At 40.5% G+C, this 17,414-nt stretch overlaps 1 protein-coding gene across 5 annotated transcripts in view; it reads left to right on the top strand.

Moving 5' to 3' along the window:
- Positions 1 to 17,414, top strand: part of dock8 (dedicator of cytokinesis 8) — a 45,758-nt gene that overhangs the window by 23,394 nt on the left and 4,950 nt on the right. For 2 of the 5 annotated variants that reach the window (XM_067520090.1, XM_067520095.1), the window contains 30 exons: positions 32 to 176; positions 421 to 522; positions 660 to 755; positions 982 to 1,216; positions 1,661 to 1,825; positions 1,914 to 2,092; positions 2,486 to 2,578; positions 3,137 to 3,232; positions 3,847 to 3,996; positions 4,283 to 4,396; positions 4,584 to 4,739; positions 4,925 to 5,064; positions 5,300 to 5,463; positions 5,912 to 6,063; positions 7,218 to 7,400; positions 7,608 to 7,734; positions 8,117 to 8,204; positions 8,352 to 8,448; positions 8,899 to 9,033; positions 9,256 to 9,408; positions 11,367 to 11,525; positions 11,624 to 11,724; positions 12,738 to 12,930; positions 13,498 to 13,641; positions 13,744 to 13,875; positions 14,207 to 14,341; positions 14,764 to 14,853; positions 15,548 to 15,784; positions 15,893 to 16,036; positions 17,151 to 17,257. In XM_067520090.1, coding sequence (XP_067376191.1) covers positions 32 to 176; positions 421 to 522; positions 660 to 755; positions 982 to 1,216; positions 1,661 to 1,825; positions 1,914 to 2,092; positions 2,486 to 2,578; positions 3,137 to 3,232; positions 3,847 to 3,996; positions 4,283 to 4,396; positions 4,584 to 4,739; positions 4,925 to 5,064; positions 5,300 to 5,463; positions 5,912 to 6,063; positions 7,218 to 7,400; positions 7,608 to 7,734; positions 8,117 to 8,204; positions 8,352 to 8,448; positions 8,899 to 9,033; positions 9,256 to 9,408; positions 11,367 to 11,525; positions 11,624 to 11,724; positions 12,738 to 12,930; positions 13,498 to 13,641; positions 13,744 to 13,875; positions 14,207 to 14,341; positions 14,764 to 14,853; positions 15,548 to 15,784; positions 15,893 to 16,036; positions 17,151 to 17,257 — 4,212 coding nt within the window. The remainder of the gene's footprint in view (positions 1 to 31; positions 177 to 420; positions 523 to 659; positions 756 to 981; positions 1,217 to 1,660; positions 1,826 to 1,913; positions 2,093 to 2,485; positions 2,579 to 3,136; positions 3,233 to 3,846; positions 3,997 to 4,282; positions 4,397 to 4,583; positions 4,740 to 4,924; positions 5,065 to 5,299; positions 5,464 to 5,911; positions 6,064 to 7,217; positions 7,401 to 7,607; positions 7,735 to 8,116; positions 8,205 to 8,351; positions 8,449 to 8,898; positions 9,034 to 9,255; positions 9,409 to 11,366; positions 11,526 to 11,623; positions 11,725 to 12,737; positions 12,931 to 13,497; positions 13,642 to 13,743; positions 13,876 to 14,206; positions 14,342 to 14,763; positions 14,854 to 15,547; positions 15,785 to 15,892; positions 16,037 to 17,150; positions 17,258 to 17,414) is intronic. The other 3 variants (XM_067520092.1, XM_067520091.1, XM_067520094.1) reach the window with 3 other exon arrangements.

Genomic DNA, 17,414 nt, shown 5'->3' with positions numbered 1-17,414 from the left:
CTTTATTACTCCCTTTTTTCCTATCTCACAGGTCCCCTGACTTCTATGAGGAAGTGAAGCTGGTTCTTCCAGCCCATCTAACAGACAGACATCACTTGCTGTTCACCTTCTACCACATCAGCTGCCAGCAGAAACAGAACCAGAGCGGAAGCTGTGAGACACTCATTGGATACTCTGTAAGATGTCCACCTATTTGAATTCTTAAATTTAGACATTGAAAGAAAAACCAACCTGTGATTGTGTTGAATATAAGCTAATAAATCATGACTTGTGGGTCCTCATGTGGTAAATGTAATATGTGCTGTGATACCTCTCTTTTGTGTTGAAACAAGTTTTTGAAACAAATTTGTGATGTGTTTTCTGATGCATGCACAATGCTCGTCTCTGACATATTGAAGTTGCTGTTTGCCTCTGATTCAGTGGCTGCCTATGCTGAATAATGACCGACTGCAGACTGGTCAGTTCTGTCTGCCTATTGTCCTGGAGCGACTACCAGTCAACTATTCCATGCACACGCCTGAGGTATACACAGCTTTATGTAAAAAATAACGTTTTGTCCCACTCATGTAAAGAAGCATACTTTATATTAAATTAAAGGTCTACATGCATATTATGACCTGAAAACAGACATATTTATTTCCTGTGTCTTTTTTGTGTAGAAACTTCCTCCTCAGGTCCCCCCAGTCAAGTGGATGGAGAGTCACAAAGGACTTTTCAACCTTGAGATTCAGGCTGTGTCATCTGTACACACACAGGTAAATTATGGTTGAATACATGAACACGAACACAGCAACACAATATAACACAATCTTTTTTGCCTGCACTCTCAGCGTGCATCCACTCTGACAGTGATACTCAGATAGTGTCCAATCTGCTCCTCCCTAAAGCATCACATGAACTCTGTCTTATTACATTTATTTCTCCAGCTCCCTTGTTCTGCTACTTTGCACACTGTAATGAAATATGACTTTTCTCTGCTAGGATAACCACCTGGAGCGTTTCTTCACCCTCTGCCACGCCCTGGAAGGTGGAGCAACATTCCCTTTACGGGTCAGGGATGAGAAAATTCCAGAGAACAAGCTGGAGCATGAGCTGAAGCTCAGCATCATATCCCTGTCCTCTTCCAGTTTAGAGCCTCTTGTCCTTTTCCTCCACCTGGTGCTAGATAAACTCTTCACCCTCATCATGCAGCCCATGGTCATCGCTGGCCAGACTGGTGAGCAGTATGTTGACTTGAATAACCGAGTGAAATCGATATAGTAAGGCGATGGAAATTCCAGCATTATTAACAATTTGTTGTTGTCACAAATATCACACTTTTTAGATTACTTACCTCATTTATTAAGCAAAGATGTCAAACATTACTTAACTACAGGTTACCCAACATAAGGTTTAGCTGCTTAGCTCTATTTAGTATCATTTTGTATTGGGTTTAGAACTGTTTGAAGGTGTAACTGTGCTAAGGTGTAACTTATAAGTTATAATAACAATAAGCATAACAGGTGCTGAGAAATTTCCTGGTCTTTGGGATCTTAATTGATCAACTTATTTTAAGCACTTGTCTATGAGATAAAACTTAGATGCACGGAAGTTTTTAAAAACTTAAATGCACGGGAGTCATTGCAGTATAAATGAGCATGTTTATGTTTGTACTCCACAGCCAATCTGGCCCAGATAGCCTTCGAATCAGTTGTGTCTATTGTCAACAGTCTTCATAACAGCCAGGAGCTGATCAGGGACCAGCAGGGTAGGAACAGCCTCTTGGCGACCTACCTTTACTGGGTGTTTCGTCTACCTGATCCCCCGCGAGACATGCAGAGCACAGGTAGTGCTCTTTAATTTTCTTCTGCTTGTTACTTTTTCTGTGACTACCTCAAAGAATTAAGAATAAATATTTTTGGGTGTGTTTTGAGGTTCAGGGAGTATGATACCTTCAGCAGAGAGCCGTTACAGCACCATGGGTCGTGCTACAGCAGCCACAGTTGGCAGTATGCTTCTCCAGTCTAGAGTCCGCAGCAGCAGCAACCCTGACATTCCTGCTCCGCACACTCCTGATGAAGATGCTGAGGTCCAAAGCATCCTTTCCTCCAAGGTAGTGTTTGATCAAACCAAATGTCTTTGTGAAAGCAGTCACCCCAGTGTAAATTGTAAAAAAGAAAGAAAACTATTAGCACATTTTTTTAGCTTCCAAAAAGGCAGTCGCGTAATATTTATTCACATTTAGGGGGCAATTAGCATTAGTAAAAAATTAACTATCTAATTATAATCGATCCAGGCTGATGTATATTTTATATACAAAAAGTAACTACATACACACACCCACTACTGTATGTAAATATCCCAGCACGCTTCCTCTCATACACACAAAACAGTCATTTGCTACTCACAGTACATTAGGTATTGTAATAGACCACGAGACACTCCCCCTAATGAAAGCATCCATCACGTTAAATGCGATGGAACCTGAGTGTGTTTCTGTCTCCAGGGTCTCAACAACCCAGGCAGCCGCATGTCCACCTACGTTGATGTAAACAGCCATCAGAACACCATAGGAAGCACCAGACCCTCCAACAGAAAAGTAACAAAAGTTCTTCTTTAATTTTGATTCTCACCACTACATGTCCTTTTCATTCTTAATATTCTGTTTTAATTTGCAGAGAAATAATTTGGGTTATATCACAATTTGAGTGTTGTGTGTAGCTAAAAAGTCCCCAATGTTAACTAAATTGTTTAGTAATACATTAGTACAAGGTGTCTTAGTTTATCCATAAATATCACTTAAAAGGTAATTAAAAGCACAATCCACTGGATTTGTCAAAAAAATCTGTTCTGATTAATTCCGCTTCATTCTGTTTGGATCATGATTATACTCAACAGTATTTTGACTTTTCATCCACTAACAACAGTTCCCACTACTGGCCACAAGGGGGCGTTAATGACTGGATATATGTTTTGGGATGCATTTTTTTGTTTTTTTTGTTTTACCTGCTCAAAGCTCTGCCAAGATTTTCAAGTTAATGCATAGTGATGGATAGTGTAGTACTAATAGAGACATTAACATCAATACAATATTCTTAATTCCACCAGCTACTGTCTCTATTATGCCTCACTATAGATCTCTCTTTCTATCTTGCAGCAGTTTCATGAAGAGCTGGCCCTGCAGATGGTCGTCAGCACGGGGATTTGCAGAGAGAACGCGTACAAATATGCCTGGTTCTTCTTTGAGCTGTTGGTCAGTGTGGGGTTTCTGTTTTGGCGGGGGGGCGGGGATGTACTTTTTGGAAAAAAGTAACATCTTCTACAGATGTTGTTGATAAATGATAAGTGAAGAAACCAAAATGACTTACACCAAATAACACATGACCTCATGGCCACCCACGTTTAAAGATAAATGATAGTTCTATAGTGTAATGATTAAAAGGGCATTTTGAAGAGAAAAAAAGCTGTAGTCAGACATTTGTCAAGATGCTTAGAAATTTATACTTCTTTTGGAAGATAAACACTTACATTCACACTCATTCTTAAAGTTCATCTCACTTATTTGTGTTTCCTCCATTAATAAGCTCAGTTAAAGATTTTAATTAATAAAATGAATCTTTTGTCATTTGAATAAAAAATTAGGACAGAACAATCAAGAAAACTTTTCCGGTCCGATTTTTATCCGGTGTCTGTCAAGGTACTTGACAAATTGTGTAATTACTGAGTATTCATCATATTTGGTTTCAATTACACGCCTTTGTGTCTGTCACATAATTTAATACCTGTCAATGATTTTTCATTTTTTGTTTGTAGATGTTGATTCACATTCAAGATTTATATTTGGTTGGTTTGTGATTGCCTAAACAGGTGAAAAGCATGGCTCAGCATGTGTCTCAGCTGGACAAGCATAATGTTCATCGAAGAAGCCGCTTCTCTGACCGCTTTAAAGATGACATCGCTACCATTGTCTCAGTGGTTACAGCTGAAATTGCGACCATCCTTGTCAAACAACAAAAGGTAAGGAAAGTTAGAATGAGGACAATGACAGTACATACAGCTCACCTTCAACCAACGCGATTTCCAATCCAAGTCTCAGCAGCTTTTGTGCACCTTCTGTACTCGTGGGTTGGGAGAAACAGATTCAGTGTACATGTTGTTGGTGTCCTCCAAACCACAGGGAGCTGGAGGTGTTAATTATATTTGCCTCCCTGGTACCAAAAGCTCAGCTTGCACAGCTAGATGCTCGGCAAGATCCACTCAGCAGAGGTTACTGATTGCTGTTTGTTGATTGTTGTTGTTTTAGGAGGTAGAGCAAGCAGAGAAAGTCAACATCAGCCTGGCCTTCTTCCTCTATGACCTGCTGTCCCTCATGGACCGAGGATTTGTCTTCCAGCTGGTGAAAAACTACTGCAACCAGGTGGAATAACACTAATAACAAATCAAAGCTGTTCAGCATGTGCATTTACTCATGATGTCTTGTCATTTTTTTCTGTTTTTTTTCTGCTGAATACATCTATGTCCTTTTTCAAATATCTTGTATTCAATGTCTGCACTGGTTTAGCTTTATAGAATAAGTTGATAACCTTGTGCTATTTCTCTATTAGATGTCAGCTAAATGTGTTTCAATGCCAACACTGATCAGCATGCGTTTGGAGTTCCTGCGAATTTTGTGCAGTCATGAGCACTACCTCAATATGAGCCTCTTCTTCAGCAGCCCTGCCTCTGCCCCCGCCTCACCAAGTCCATCCATCTCATCACAGGTCTGTATCATTTCCACATTTCAACATCAGAAGAAGAAAATGTTGTGTACATATTAGATGGGATTCAGTTGGGAAGGTGTGACATAGTTTTTGAAGTACAGTTTAAAAAGTACTTTTTTGTGTTAAGGGAAAACTTCACCCTAATTCTTTTGCTGCTGCTCTTTTTGGCTGTCACTGCTTCTCAGAGTTCAGGCTCATGTAGTTTCCAGGAGCAGCAGAGAATCTTGGGGCTGTTTGAGCTTTCTCAGGAATTCAAGCAGCAGCACTACCTCACCGGCCTGCTACTGACAGAGCTTAGTGCTGCTTTAGACATGGAATCGGAGGGGTATGGAACCACTTTCCATTTTATGACCTTTTTATTTCAAGCTATAATGCAAAGCGCTGATCTGCTAGGGTTCCACAGAGTATAGATTACATTTCATAGAGTATATCATTTTAGCTCACCTGTTGCAACTACTGTAGAACCACTGTAGATAAAAAGTTTGAATCCTGGTTAAATGTAATGTAGTTGGTGGATTCAGGTGCACGTTTAAAATGGATGTGTGTGTGTGTGTTCACAGAGGAAAGGTCCAGAGAAAGGCCATCAATGCCATCTGCAGCCTGTTATGTGCTCATGATCTTGACCATCGCTGTGATAAATATGAAGTCAGGGCCAAGGTGGCTACTCTCTACCTCCCACTGGTGGGGATTATCATTGACTCCACAAACTATTTAGACTTCACTGGTAAACACACACACACAAACACACACACACACACATATCATATTCATATCATCTAGTCCTTTTTTGCACATACACTACATACAGTATTCCCTAAACTTACTTAACTCCCAAGCGCAAAACTGTAAAATGTGCACATGCCATTGTTTCAGGGAGAGAAAAAACATTACCCCCTTAGGGGTTGGCGATAGTTAACTTGCCTCTTTGAGAAGCCTATTGTATTTTCACAATAGACAAAGTGTAGTACTGGCTTTTTGCCCTTAAATTGTAAATCATTTCCTCTAAATACCATTCATCATACACACTGTTTTAATGTGCCAGCATTTTAACTGTAGTTCTTAGTAGTAGTAGTAAATATACACATGTGGTAATGATTGAATTCTGTGTCTATTGAAAATTTCAAGCTGTAAGTGTCTCTCTTTTTGAGTTTTTGACCTGTTTGTCTCTGTAGTCTCTGACACACGGGGTGGGAAAAACAAGACAGGCGGCCCTGAGGATGACCTTGACAATGTCCCACCCATCAATCAGTCTGTTGCCATGGCGATCGCTGGGAATCCATTCAACACACTCGGACGGAATGTTCTCGTTTCCATGGCATCCATGGTAAAACTGTGAAATTATGTCTTGATGTTCAGATGACAACAGATTGTAGCATATTTTCATTGTTCTCAAAAGTTCAAAAGTGCTTCTGTGTGTGATTGTATCTTTGAGGATTCTGCCTCCCAACAGGTGAGTTGTGCTGAGGTAGATTGATTAGCTGTCAGAGCCACGCACACTCTTCATCCATCCTGAAAAATCACACACACCCATACATACACACATCTGCGGGAGATGGTTTATGGGAAGCCATTGCCATCATAAGTGAACAGGGCCGTCCTACCCGACAAACACATCCATCAAGTGTAGCTACAGTAACAACATAGGCACTAAAACTGAACACTGCCATTCCATCCTTTTTCTCTAATTCTTTCCAAGAGATGAATCAGTTCCTCGTATGTTGTTACAGGAAATACTGATGTGGAAAAACTGATTTTCACGCAACTGAGCCATAGGCCTGGTATCCATCACAAATCCAAACATGGCTGCCAGAGCACTTGTTCCTCATTTTCAGGCAGTTCCCCTTCAAACAATGTTTGACTCTTTCACTCTTAGCATGAGAAATGGCTTTAAACAGAATATATTTAAATAAACAAGTGATGTTTTGATTACATGCCACAACTATTTGACGTTTGTCCTGGTGAGATTCAATATGTCCTGCTGTGGAACAGAGAGCTGGAAACCAGGTTTCAGGTGGGACACCTAGAGCACTAGGAGGTTAATGGCTACATTTATCAAAGCTGCCACACAGTGAAGCTGCAGTAGCCCTCTATAGCAGTGATTCATCATCACACAAATGAATGTAAATTTATCTGCAGTAGATTTAACGCCTATTAAAAGAGAGAATGGAGAAGCTGTAAAGCATTTTGGATCAAAGCATTCCCCTGACTGGTATGTTATAACAAACATAGGACATAATTAAAGGCCATCTACACTGAAAAAAAAGTAATCTCTGCATGCATTTAAATCCTGTTTTATATTAATCCATTTGCTCTCTTTCATGGCTAGTACAGTAATTTCTCAGTCTGGATGCACATAAAGCAAACGCAATGTACTTTATGTACTTGGACTGAGAGAGTGCAGGTCCTCCATATCTTTGGTGAGAGCTGCATTACACTGAATTATACTGTGTATCTGTCTTTCTCCTCTCTGTGTCCCAGCAAGGTAAATCTATAGCCACCCTGGCAGCAGACACCAGTCGCCACCTGTTGGTGTGTTTTCTGTGGGTGATGAAGAACGCTGATAAGACTCTGATTCAGCGCTGGACTGTAGATATGCCTCCCTCGCAGCTCAACAAGCTACTGGAGCTCCTCACTATCTGTGTGTCCTGTTTTGAGTACCGGGTCAGTGTGGTCATTTACCAGCTTTTCTTGTTATCTATCAGCCATCACTGAGATTGGTTTTGATCTCATATAAACACATATGGAAAGTTTACATCATGGATAGAGTAGTACTTATACACGGTATCTTGCCTGCATGTATTGCGTAATCATTTTCCTGCGTCCTCTTTGTGTTTGTCATGGTGGATGTGTATTTATGTGTGTTTGCAGGGTAAGCAGAGCAGTGACAAAGTGAGCACACAGGCCTTACAAAAATCTCACCAGGCCAAGCTGCAGTTGGAAGAGGCCCTGCTGAGGAGAATGGGTGCGGCTGGGGAAATGATGAAACGAGCTGGAGGTAATGTATTTCCTTGGGCTTTAAGTAAGGAAAGTTTGAAATTGCTTGAATAAAAACTACTTCCACGTACAGTATAGGGAGCCCTTAGATTTTCAAACTCTTATCAGTAATTACACGTGTGCAGTCAGCAAGTCATTGCAAGAAACAGTTTCCGGCTACACAGTCTGTAGCTGGACACTCCCCTGTTTCCTATTATGTTATGCAATTTGTACAACTGATAGGGTACTACTTTTACAGTACTATACATCTAAATTGCTTCTTCCACCTTAGGAAACATTAGATGGCTTGGATTTCACTGATACAGTTTAGAATATAATCTGTAGTCTAGGAAATGATTATAATAGTTTTCTTGAACTGATTAAAACTTTCGAAACACTGACAGGAACGGATAGGATCATGGGTCAGAAAGAGAACCTGCGCTGGAGGAAAGACCTCACTCAGTGGAGACAGACCAATGATAAACAAGACAAGTATGTTATAAACTGTGTCCGCATCCTGGTTTTACAATTTTTGCTTTGTCTACGTAAGTTTTTCTTACCCTTTTCTTTCCAAATTTTTTGTAGTCTGTTTGCTTTTTGTCCATTAACATCTGTTTCACTTTCACCGCCTTCCATCAGGACTAAAGCAGAGTTGGACCACGAAGCTCTGATTAGTGGGAACTTAGCCACAGAGACAAATCTCATTGTGCTGGACCTGCTGGAGACCATTGTGCAGGTCAGAAAATGCTCTTAATTAATCATCTTTTACCTTGAATCCTAGATGCATCTTTCAACATGTACTGTACATATGTCTTAGAAGTCTGCTGTGTAATTAATAGAAACATGCAGCCAAACTAGAGAAATATCATACAATGCATTATCAGTGAATATGTAAATCACAGGGAACTAAGAAGAAAATTGTTTGAATACAAAGCTATGTGTTTTTAAGATAAGGATAGTTGCATATATCACAGTGGTACATAATGTACTGTCAATACATGCGTCGTATTGCAGTCTTAGCCTGAAACATATAAGCGTGCATGTTAATTAGTTGTAAAGTTTGGTGCTTTTTAAGCAATTTAAAGATTTACTTTTGCATTCAAGTTTGTCCCCAGTGTATTTGTAGGTGTTATCATTTACAGTATGTCAAATAATTTCATAATCTTTCTATGTGTCTTATGTCCAGGCAGTGCCACTAGCTGACTGTAAGGACAGTGTGATTGGTGGGGTATTGAAGGTGTTACTCCACTCTCTCACTTGCAACCAGAGCACCACTTATCTTTCTCACACCTTTAGCACACTGAGATCGCTTGTTGTCAAGGTACTTTGATTATGATATGTGTGTGTATTTGTGTGTGCTTTGTGAAAATTAAGGAGGAGGTGTGTAGGATGGGGTGTTTACATGAACTCAATCTGTGTCTAAATTAAATGTTCTTATTTGTTTGTGGGGGTGGCAAAATGCTGATACAAGCCAGAATTATTTGTGTATATATGCGTGTGTGTTTCTGTATGCTATGACACTTATGTGTGTGTTTGTGTGCAGTTTGGGGACCTGTTGTTTGAGGAGGAGGCGGAGCAATGTGCAGACCTGTGCCAGAAGGTGCTTCAGTACTGCAGCAGCCCTGTTGATGAAAACAGGAGCCAGGCCTGTGCCACCCTCTACCTTATCATGAGATACAGCTTCAGCAATGCCAATGTAAGCACACACATACATATGGAAACGTATGATCACGTACAAATGACGAACCTGTGTTTATGTTTCACACACAAAGCAAATGTCAGGTGTGTGTTACTGTAACTTTCTGTCAGATAAAACATTGTCTAGTATCTATGCTTGCAGAAGAAATTGCATTTATGTCAGTTTAGATTTAATTTAAGTGCACAAGACAATTCAGAAAAGCAAGATGCATGTTCTCATGAAGACGCATTAAGCAGGGAGCAACACACATCTTATCCTATCTTCTCCACTTTTCCTCTCTGGCTTGGCTTTAATGTCTTTTCCATATCTATTTTGAGCATGCCGTAGAAAGTTTCTGCTGAAGGATGTGTCTCTGAGTATAGAGCAGAGAGATATGTCATTGTCTGCTTCCCCATGTTCCTGCCCCTTTTTAACTAATGACAGCCACAGCCAGACCTGTGTGTGTGTGTGTGTGTTACACTATGTATGTGTGAATCTGTAAGTATATGTGCCTAAAGGGTGAGGAGAGAGAGAATATAAAAGGGATGGAAAGGAGGGAGTAGAAGAGTGTTTTTGCCAGAGGTGGAGCAGTGATGAAGGGAAATAAAAAAATTAAAAGAAAATTGAGAAGAGACAGATCTGAAGGAAGGGAAGTAAAGGATGGAGTAATTTCTTTCATTTTCCCTGCCGGTTCGATAACTGCTGTTGCAGTCGATATTTCCTGTGTTTACAGTCTGTACACTTTAATGAAAGTCAGACACCAGACTGTGGAGTATACTTGCACACACGTATGGTATCTTCACTTTAAAGAGAGTATTTCTTGTCTACGTGTCCCAGCATATGTTTGGTTATAAGTATACAGGGGGAAGCTGTGATCTGAATTAGCATAGCAGCCATATGACTCATTCATACAGAACTTATTCTGTACCTCTTTCTTTGTTTATGTTTTCATCGCTTCATCCACCCTCGTCTTGCTCTCCATCTGTGACAAACAATTTTTTGTTTCTCCGTCTTTTTTTAAATTGCGGTTATAAAAAGAGAAAATGCCCGATTTTTTTTCCCTGTAATGGAACAAACCACCAGAAACAGATACTGTACGTATGGTTAAATCTTGTCCAGTTGATTGGAAAGAGAGGTAGAGGAAAACTTGGAAAAAAGAGAAGAGAAAAAGACAAAAAGGGCTATGTGTTGACTTAAGCTATCATTTAGGCTAGTTTGGAGTGCACAAACACACACACACACACACGCGTGCGCGCGCACACACGCGCACACACACACACACTGAGTTAGAGGGCAGTGATGGGTGGTTAGGCTCTGGCTCCATGCTCAGTTGAACAGAATGGGGCCGCAGAGATGATCCATGGGTGATTATGTCTCTGCTAATGGGAGATCATTTCCCGCTTAGCTGGTCATGCTGAAGATAGATGGGACTTCACACATACACCAGCACACTCTCTGTCACACATACACAGTCCTCGCTGTAGAGGATGGAGGAGTGTTTGTCAGACCTGTTATCTCGGAAAGGTAATGAGAAGGATAGAAAAGACACCGAAAGGGAGGGGACAAGGGACAAAAAAATGAAGAGCTTACTGGACTTGTGTAAGAGATTTGGAAATCTTGAATGAGTTTTTCTTGTATGTGCATATATTTGAAAAAGCATTAATTGTACATACAATGTATGTACAATGAAGTGTGTAAACATTTATATTTTCAAATCGTATTGATTTTGCAAGTATATCCTAATGCCTACTGATATTTGGAGTAATTGAGCGTGTTTTTCATAGTCGTACAATGATTAGTTCTGCCTTATATTACTGCATACCCCTATTAAAATTAGACGACAACTAGGAATATACCAGTAAACTTAGAAATGTATATTGCAGGACATTTTTAAAGTGTCACAAATTAAAATGTTCTCTTTTTCTCACTGTCTGATAAACACTGCCATGAACTGAACTTCCTTTTGTCTTCGTCAGAACTTCTCGAGAGTGAAGATGCAGGTCACCATGTCTTTAGCCTCGCTGGTAGGCAAGTCATCAGACTTCCAAGAGGAATATTTACGACGGTCACTCCGCACCATCCTGGCCTACGCAGAAGAGGACACCGAAATGCAGAACACTCAGCTGCCATCACAGGTATGAAATACTGCACCCGCTCAACCCTGGCTTTATATTGCTGACATTGATTGTATTGTTACCTCACAATTGCGTCTTTTAATTGTCTTTATTTTCAGGTGGATGAGCTTCTTAGAAATCTTAACAGTATTTTGTCAGACACAGTGAAGATGAGGGAGTTCCAGGAGGATCCTGAGATGCTCATGGACCTCATGTACAGGTGAGAAGCAGAAAGTATCTTACATACCGTAAAAGGGAGAGTCTTTGTTTAGTCTGTCTTCAGTGACTGTCTGTGAACGTGTCTTTTCTCTTTCTTGCCACTCTGTGGCTTCTCTCTGTGTTGAGCTGCTGGTTTCTATTTCACTGTGGTCTGGACTGTTTTGCCCCTATTTGCTGTCCTCACTATGGTAACCATGTGGTAGCAGTTTAGTCTCCTGATCCGGCTATATGCAAATGCAAATGCAAATGCAAAGTGTGTGGGTGTGTGTGTGTTTGTGTTTGTGTGTGTGTGTGTGTGTGTGTGCGACAGAACACGAGTGGTAGCGCACAGACAAAGAGAGCATACATGTGCTGTATGTTGATGTAGGCACTTGACCTCAGCACAATCCAATGTCACTTACATGTATCATTTATCATACACTTCCTGTTTGGGTTATGATCACACTCACTTGCTGAGTGACTGACAGCTGTACCTGTTGGCTTTGCAAACTTACCTACATTACACCTCCAAAACATTTGGTCTCCAGCCTCATTTCATTTTTAAGTATAGTATAGGGACTGATCTGCTTTATAAATAACTTCATTCACAGTGTTTTACATTTATTTTTATATTTTAGAATAAGGATTATACATGCATTCTATATACTGGGAGCTTTTTGATACTTTTTGCTCAGAAAATAACATCTGCTACACTACATCTCATCATGCACACATTTAGTTTTTGGATACTTGTCCATATAACTGACAGAGAATATACATAATTTATCTCTAATTAACCTGTCTGTGTTTAACATCTTGTTAAACTAATTTATTTGGATGTTTTGTACAGTGTGTGACAGTTGCCTGTTTTTATTATTGTACTGTTCCTTTATTTTCATACTGCCAAGTCACTTTTTAGATTATAATCTCAATAACAATTTTAATTTCCCCAGTATAAGGGACAATGAACTGGGAGTTTTAAAAAATATGAAAAAAAAAAACAATCAAATATCCTTCTTCTCCTCTCCTCCCCAGGATAGCGAAGGGCTATCAGACATCTCCTGACCTCCGTCTGACCTGGCTGCAGAATATGGCAGAGAAACACAACCTCAGGAAGTGTTACACTGAGTCGGCTATGTGTCTGGTTCATGCTGCTGCCCTGGTGGCCGAGTACCTCAGCATGCTGGAGGATCACAAATACCTGCCAGTTGGCAGTGTCACCTTCCAGGTAGACAACACAGATATATGTGTGCCTAATATTAAACAAACATTCAGGCTGAAACAGTTACAGCCTGCCTTATTTGTGGTGGCTGTTGGTTGTTTTGTTGAACGGAGTCAGTCCCTCTCCTGCACAACACCAACTACACATTTCCTCATGGATTACTTCCAAATTTGGTTGTTTGTCCAGAGGGTGGAGCTGTACACTCATAACGTCAACATCTAAACACGGTCCTTTGGTAGCTCTGCTCAACATGATGTCTTTGAAGATGATGGGGGGAAATAGTCAAATGTGCTCCTCGGGGAACATGTGAACGGTCTGTTCCTCTGAAGTGAAAACAAACTGTTACAACAGTATGTTGATGATCATTTTATCAATGACCTGTGTGTCACTCCCTCTGTGGTGCTCTGGTACAGGACACTCTAACCTGCAGCAGTCAGCAGGTCATTGATTGGATGGTCATCAAATTAGTTCCGTTTCCCACTGTAGGACATGTCCTTTTAAAACCAGCCATGTGATTGATTATTTGATTAAGGGGGCTAATTGATTGATTAGATGCCTGGTTTTTCTTCTCAGAACATCTCCCCCAATGTGCTGGAGGAGTCGGCAGTGTCTGATGACATCCTGTCCCCAGATGAAGATGGGGTGTGTTCTGGACGCTACTTCACTGAGAGTGGTCTGGTGGGATTGCTCGAGCAGGCTGCTGAGCTGTTCAGTAATGTGAGACAATAAAGCTGCACAGATATTGTTTTGTGTTGAATGCAAATATTACTTCTGTATATATGCACTCATGCTAACCAGCACCTATGGCTGTCTCATCAGGGGGGTCTCTATGAGGCAGTGAATGAGGTCTATAAGATCATTATACCAGTTCTAGAGGCTCACAGAGATTTCAGAAAACTGGCATCCACTCATGACAAACTCCAGAGAGCCTTTGATAACATCATTCAGAAGGTAACAAATACAGCATCTGGCACTGTCAAGAGCTTATTAATGTATTATGTATTAAGGTTAAAGAAGAAAAAATAATCTATTTTGCACAATGGAAAAGTAGAATCTGTTTATTTTAAATGACTATAGGTTACTAAGATCCTTAAAGACAATTCATAATATAGTTATAGTTGGGGTTTTTTTTCAAATTGCATTTATAGCCACAGTATAATTTTTCTTAAAAAGCCATAAAAGTGTTGGTCACAATAAAGAAAGGTTTATTAACATTATAAGAAATAAAATGTTCCTCATGTCAAAGTGATTATAGGTTACTTTTAAAATCGTTTCCCTCCAGGGCCATAAGAGAATGTTTGGAACCTATTTCCGGGTGGGTTTTTATGGGGCCAAGTTCGGCGACCTGGATGAAAGGGAATTCATTTACAAGGAGCCAGGGATCACACATCTGCCCGAGATATCACACAGGCTAGAGGTAAGGGAAGAAAATTGTATGTGTGCTAATTTGCATGCCGTGAATTAATGTGTAATTACTGTGGAGTGAAAGCGGTGCCTGCCTGGACTGGTGGACTCTGATAATGACTGGGAAACTTAGTGAACAGGATGGCTGAAGGCAAGAATCATAATCAGTTCTTGGTTTGATCCTTTACAAACTGAAAAGAATAAATATTGTCATGAGGAGCAATTCACTGTCAGCATCGATCTTGAACTGTTTAGGTCAGTGAATCAGTTCGTTATAGAAATGTATTCAATTTCACGCGTTCTTTTATTATTCTATTGCTTAATAAATAGTGTCAAATGCCATTTAAATCTGTATGATAGTTGCATAGAAACAATGAAAGAGCATTTTATGAGCAATGGTGTGTAGTAATTTTTACCAATTTCTCCAACACCTAGAACTTCTACAGTCAGTGTTTCGGGGAAGACACATTGGTGATGATCAAGGACTCTACACCAGTGGACAGAAAACAACTCAACCCAAACAAGGTAAGTGAATTTAAGGTCACATCATTGATGGCTGCGACATGTTTGTACCGCAACTAAAAGCACTAATGGTTGCTTATAACCAATCATCAACGCATTCTAATCTTTGCGTTATGCAAACGTTATGTTGATAAGAACATTTAAGAAATTAGAAAACAGCAGATCTTTTTTGTATGTGTAGCTTGTATGGCAAAATACATAGTATGTGGAGCTACAACAAAATGGCATTATTTTAACTGGCAGAAAATGTCAAACACAATTACATTATAAACAGATACGATGCAATGTACATGTTTTCCCAATCTAGAAGTCATATCTATAGAACATGGAAATGTATAATAAGCATAAAACATCTATAATACATTAGAAAATGTATTATAGGAGACTGTCAGAGGAAGTGAACATTTTTTTTTAGCTTAAAACATTATGCAATCCAAAAATGAATACCAAATGTCCTAAAAAAGATTAGTCCAGAGGGTGGGAATGCAAGAATGAGTCCAGGAGAGTTTGAATAGACATGGTCTTCCTTCAGCATCCTCCCTGCAGGCTGCAGCTAAGGCTGTTAGGGAAGGCAGCACTGTGCACTGTGTGGCTGTGGGCAAGATAAATAAACAGATGAAAACACCGAAGCTTAAAGCACTGAATTTTTATCACAGTGACAGTGTGGTTTTATGAATAAAGCATGACTTCTTTCCAGGCATATATCCAGATCACTTTTGTGGAGCCCTATTTTGATGACTATGAGATGAAAGACCGGCTGACAAACTTTGAGAAGAACTTTAACCTGCGGCGCTTCATGTATACCACGCCCTTCACCAAAAGCGGACGGCCGCGGGGTGAACTCTACGAGCAATTCAAGAGAAAGACCATTCTCACTACCATGCATGCCTTTCCCTATGTCAAGACTCGCCTCAACGTCATCCAGAAAGAAGAGGTATGTAAATTCACTGTGCAGATTAACACCTGGCAAATTGTAACATGCGTTATGTGATGATTGCAACAATACTGCACATTATTACAATCTTATTTCCTTTGTGTCCAGTTTGACTTGACCCCTATTGAGGTGGCCATAGAGGACATGCAGAAGAAGACTAGAGAACTAGCAGTTGCCACACATAGAGAGCAGCCTGATGCTAAGATGCTGCAGATGCTGCTACAAGGCTCTGTGGGAGCCACTGTTAACCAGGTAATGCTTGAACACGTTTTTGTGAATGAAGTCACAGCCTCCTTTTTTGTACTACTGTGTGTCTCCTCCTGTTATAGCTGAAAAAGATCACTTACTTCATGTTTAACCAAATGGTCTCTGTTCTCCTGAAATGATTGTGTCATACATAGCCCTTTTGTCCCAAGTTCCTCCTTAATGTGCATGGCAAAAATAAATCAGAATAATTTACCTCTTATTTAGCTTATCACATTTACAGTTTCCATTGTAGTCACCGAGTGCAGGTGGGAGACATGACAGTGATCACACATCAAAGCCTTCACCCCATCCATAACCTTAATCCCTCCTTTGCTTTTCCCCTGATTTAGTTAAAATGTCAATTCATGGCCCCTCTTCCTTTCATGTTTCTGCTGCACGGCATGCTGAACTGGAGGTCTCTTTGATCTGATCGCTTCCAGGTCCTGCCAGCACGGTGAATGTTGGTGTAATGATGAAGCAAGCTCCGTCTCCACTCCCTCCCCTTATGCTTTATCTTCCAGCGTCTAATCTGACAGGTCCCTCGCTCCGACATGATGGTTGTATACATGCACTAATTCCCAGCAGCTCCGTAAACATATAACTCCTGACTGTAATCAGCACAGGAGCCTCAGTTTCTGTGTGTGGGTCCGCAGCTCAGACTGAGGACTGAGGCCCAGGCCTGATGCGTTTACGATGCTAATCAGAGCTGTTTGACTGTGCCTGTCGTAATGCAGGCGGTGGTTTTATGATGAATATACGTTAGGATAACAAGATCTCGTACTGGGCAAATGGGAGCCAAATGGTGGGTGTATGCGAGGTTAGTTGTGACATTAGCCATGCAGGAGGATAATCACGACTCCTTCTCTGATCTGCTCTTTTGCTCATGTTCTAGTTCAGCATCTCGGCCATTAGCCGCATTAGGCATTCACTTAGCAAGTCATTTCCCCCTGTGTGAATGACGGCATTCTTTTTCCTCCATTGTTTATACACTCTCAAACGCTTCCTCTCTTACCTCCTCTCTTTCCTTCCTCCACTCTGTTTTCACTTTCTTGTTCTTTGTCTCCCTAACTCTGTCTCCTTGTTTTTGTCCCTTTCCTCCTCTCTCCGCCCCCTGTTGTAGGGTCCATTAGAGGTGGCCCAGGTCTTCCTGAATGAGATCCCAGCGGACCCAAAACTCTTCCGTCATCACAATAAACTGCGCCTGTGTTTCAAGGAGTTTATAATGAGGTAAGATACGATCAAAGGAACTCCAACTACCGACAACACGCTGCTCCAAAGTAAGGCAAAAATGTGGAAAAAACAAATACCAGAAAAAAGTTTATTCATGGTAAGTCATAAAGTTAAAGGAGTTTGATAACTTTATTTAAATTTGTAGGTGTATTTC

The sequence above is a fragment of the Channa argus genome, chromosome 11 (genome assembly GCF_033026475.1).
Source record: "Channa argus isolate prfri chromosome 11, Channa argus male v1.0, whole genome shotgun sequence".
In the NCBI taxonomy this organism is placed as follows: Eukaryota; Metazoa; Chordata; class Actinopteri; order Anabantiformes; family Channidae; genus Channa; species Channa argus.
The sequence above is the reverse complement of the archived record's forward strand: the minus strand, read 5'-3'. Positions and strand labels throughout refer to the sequence as shown.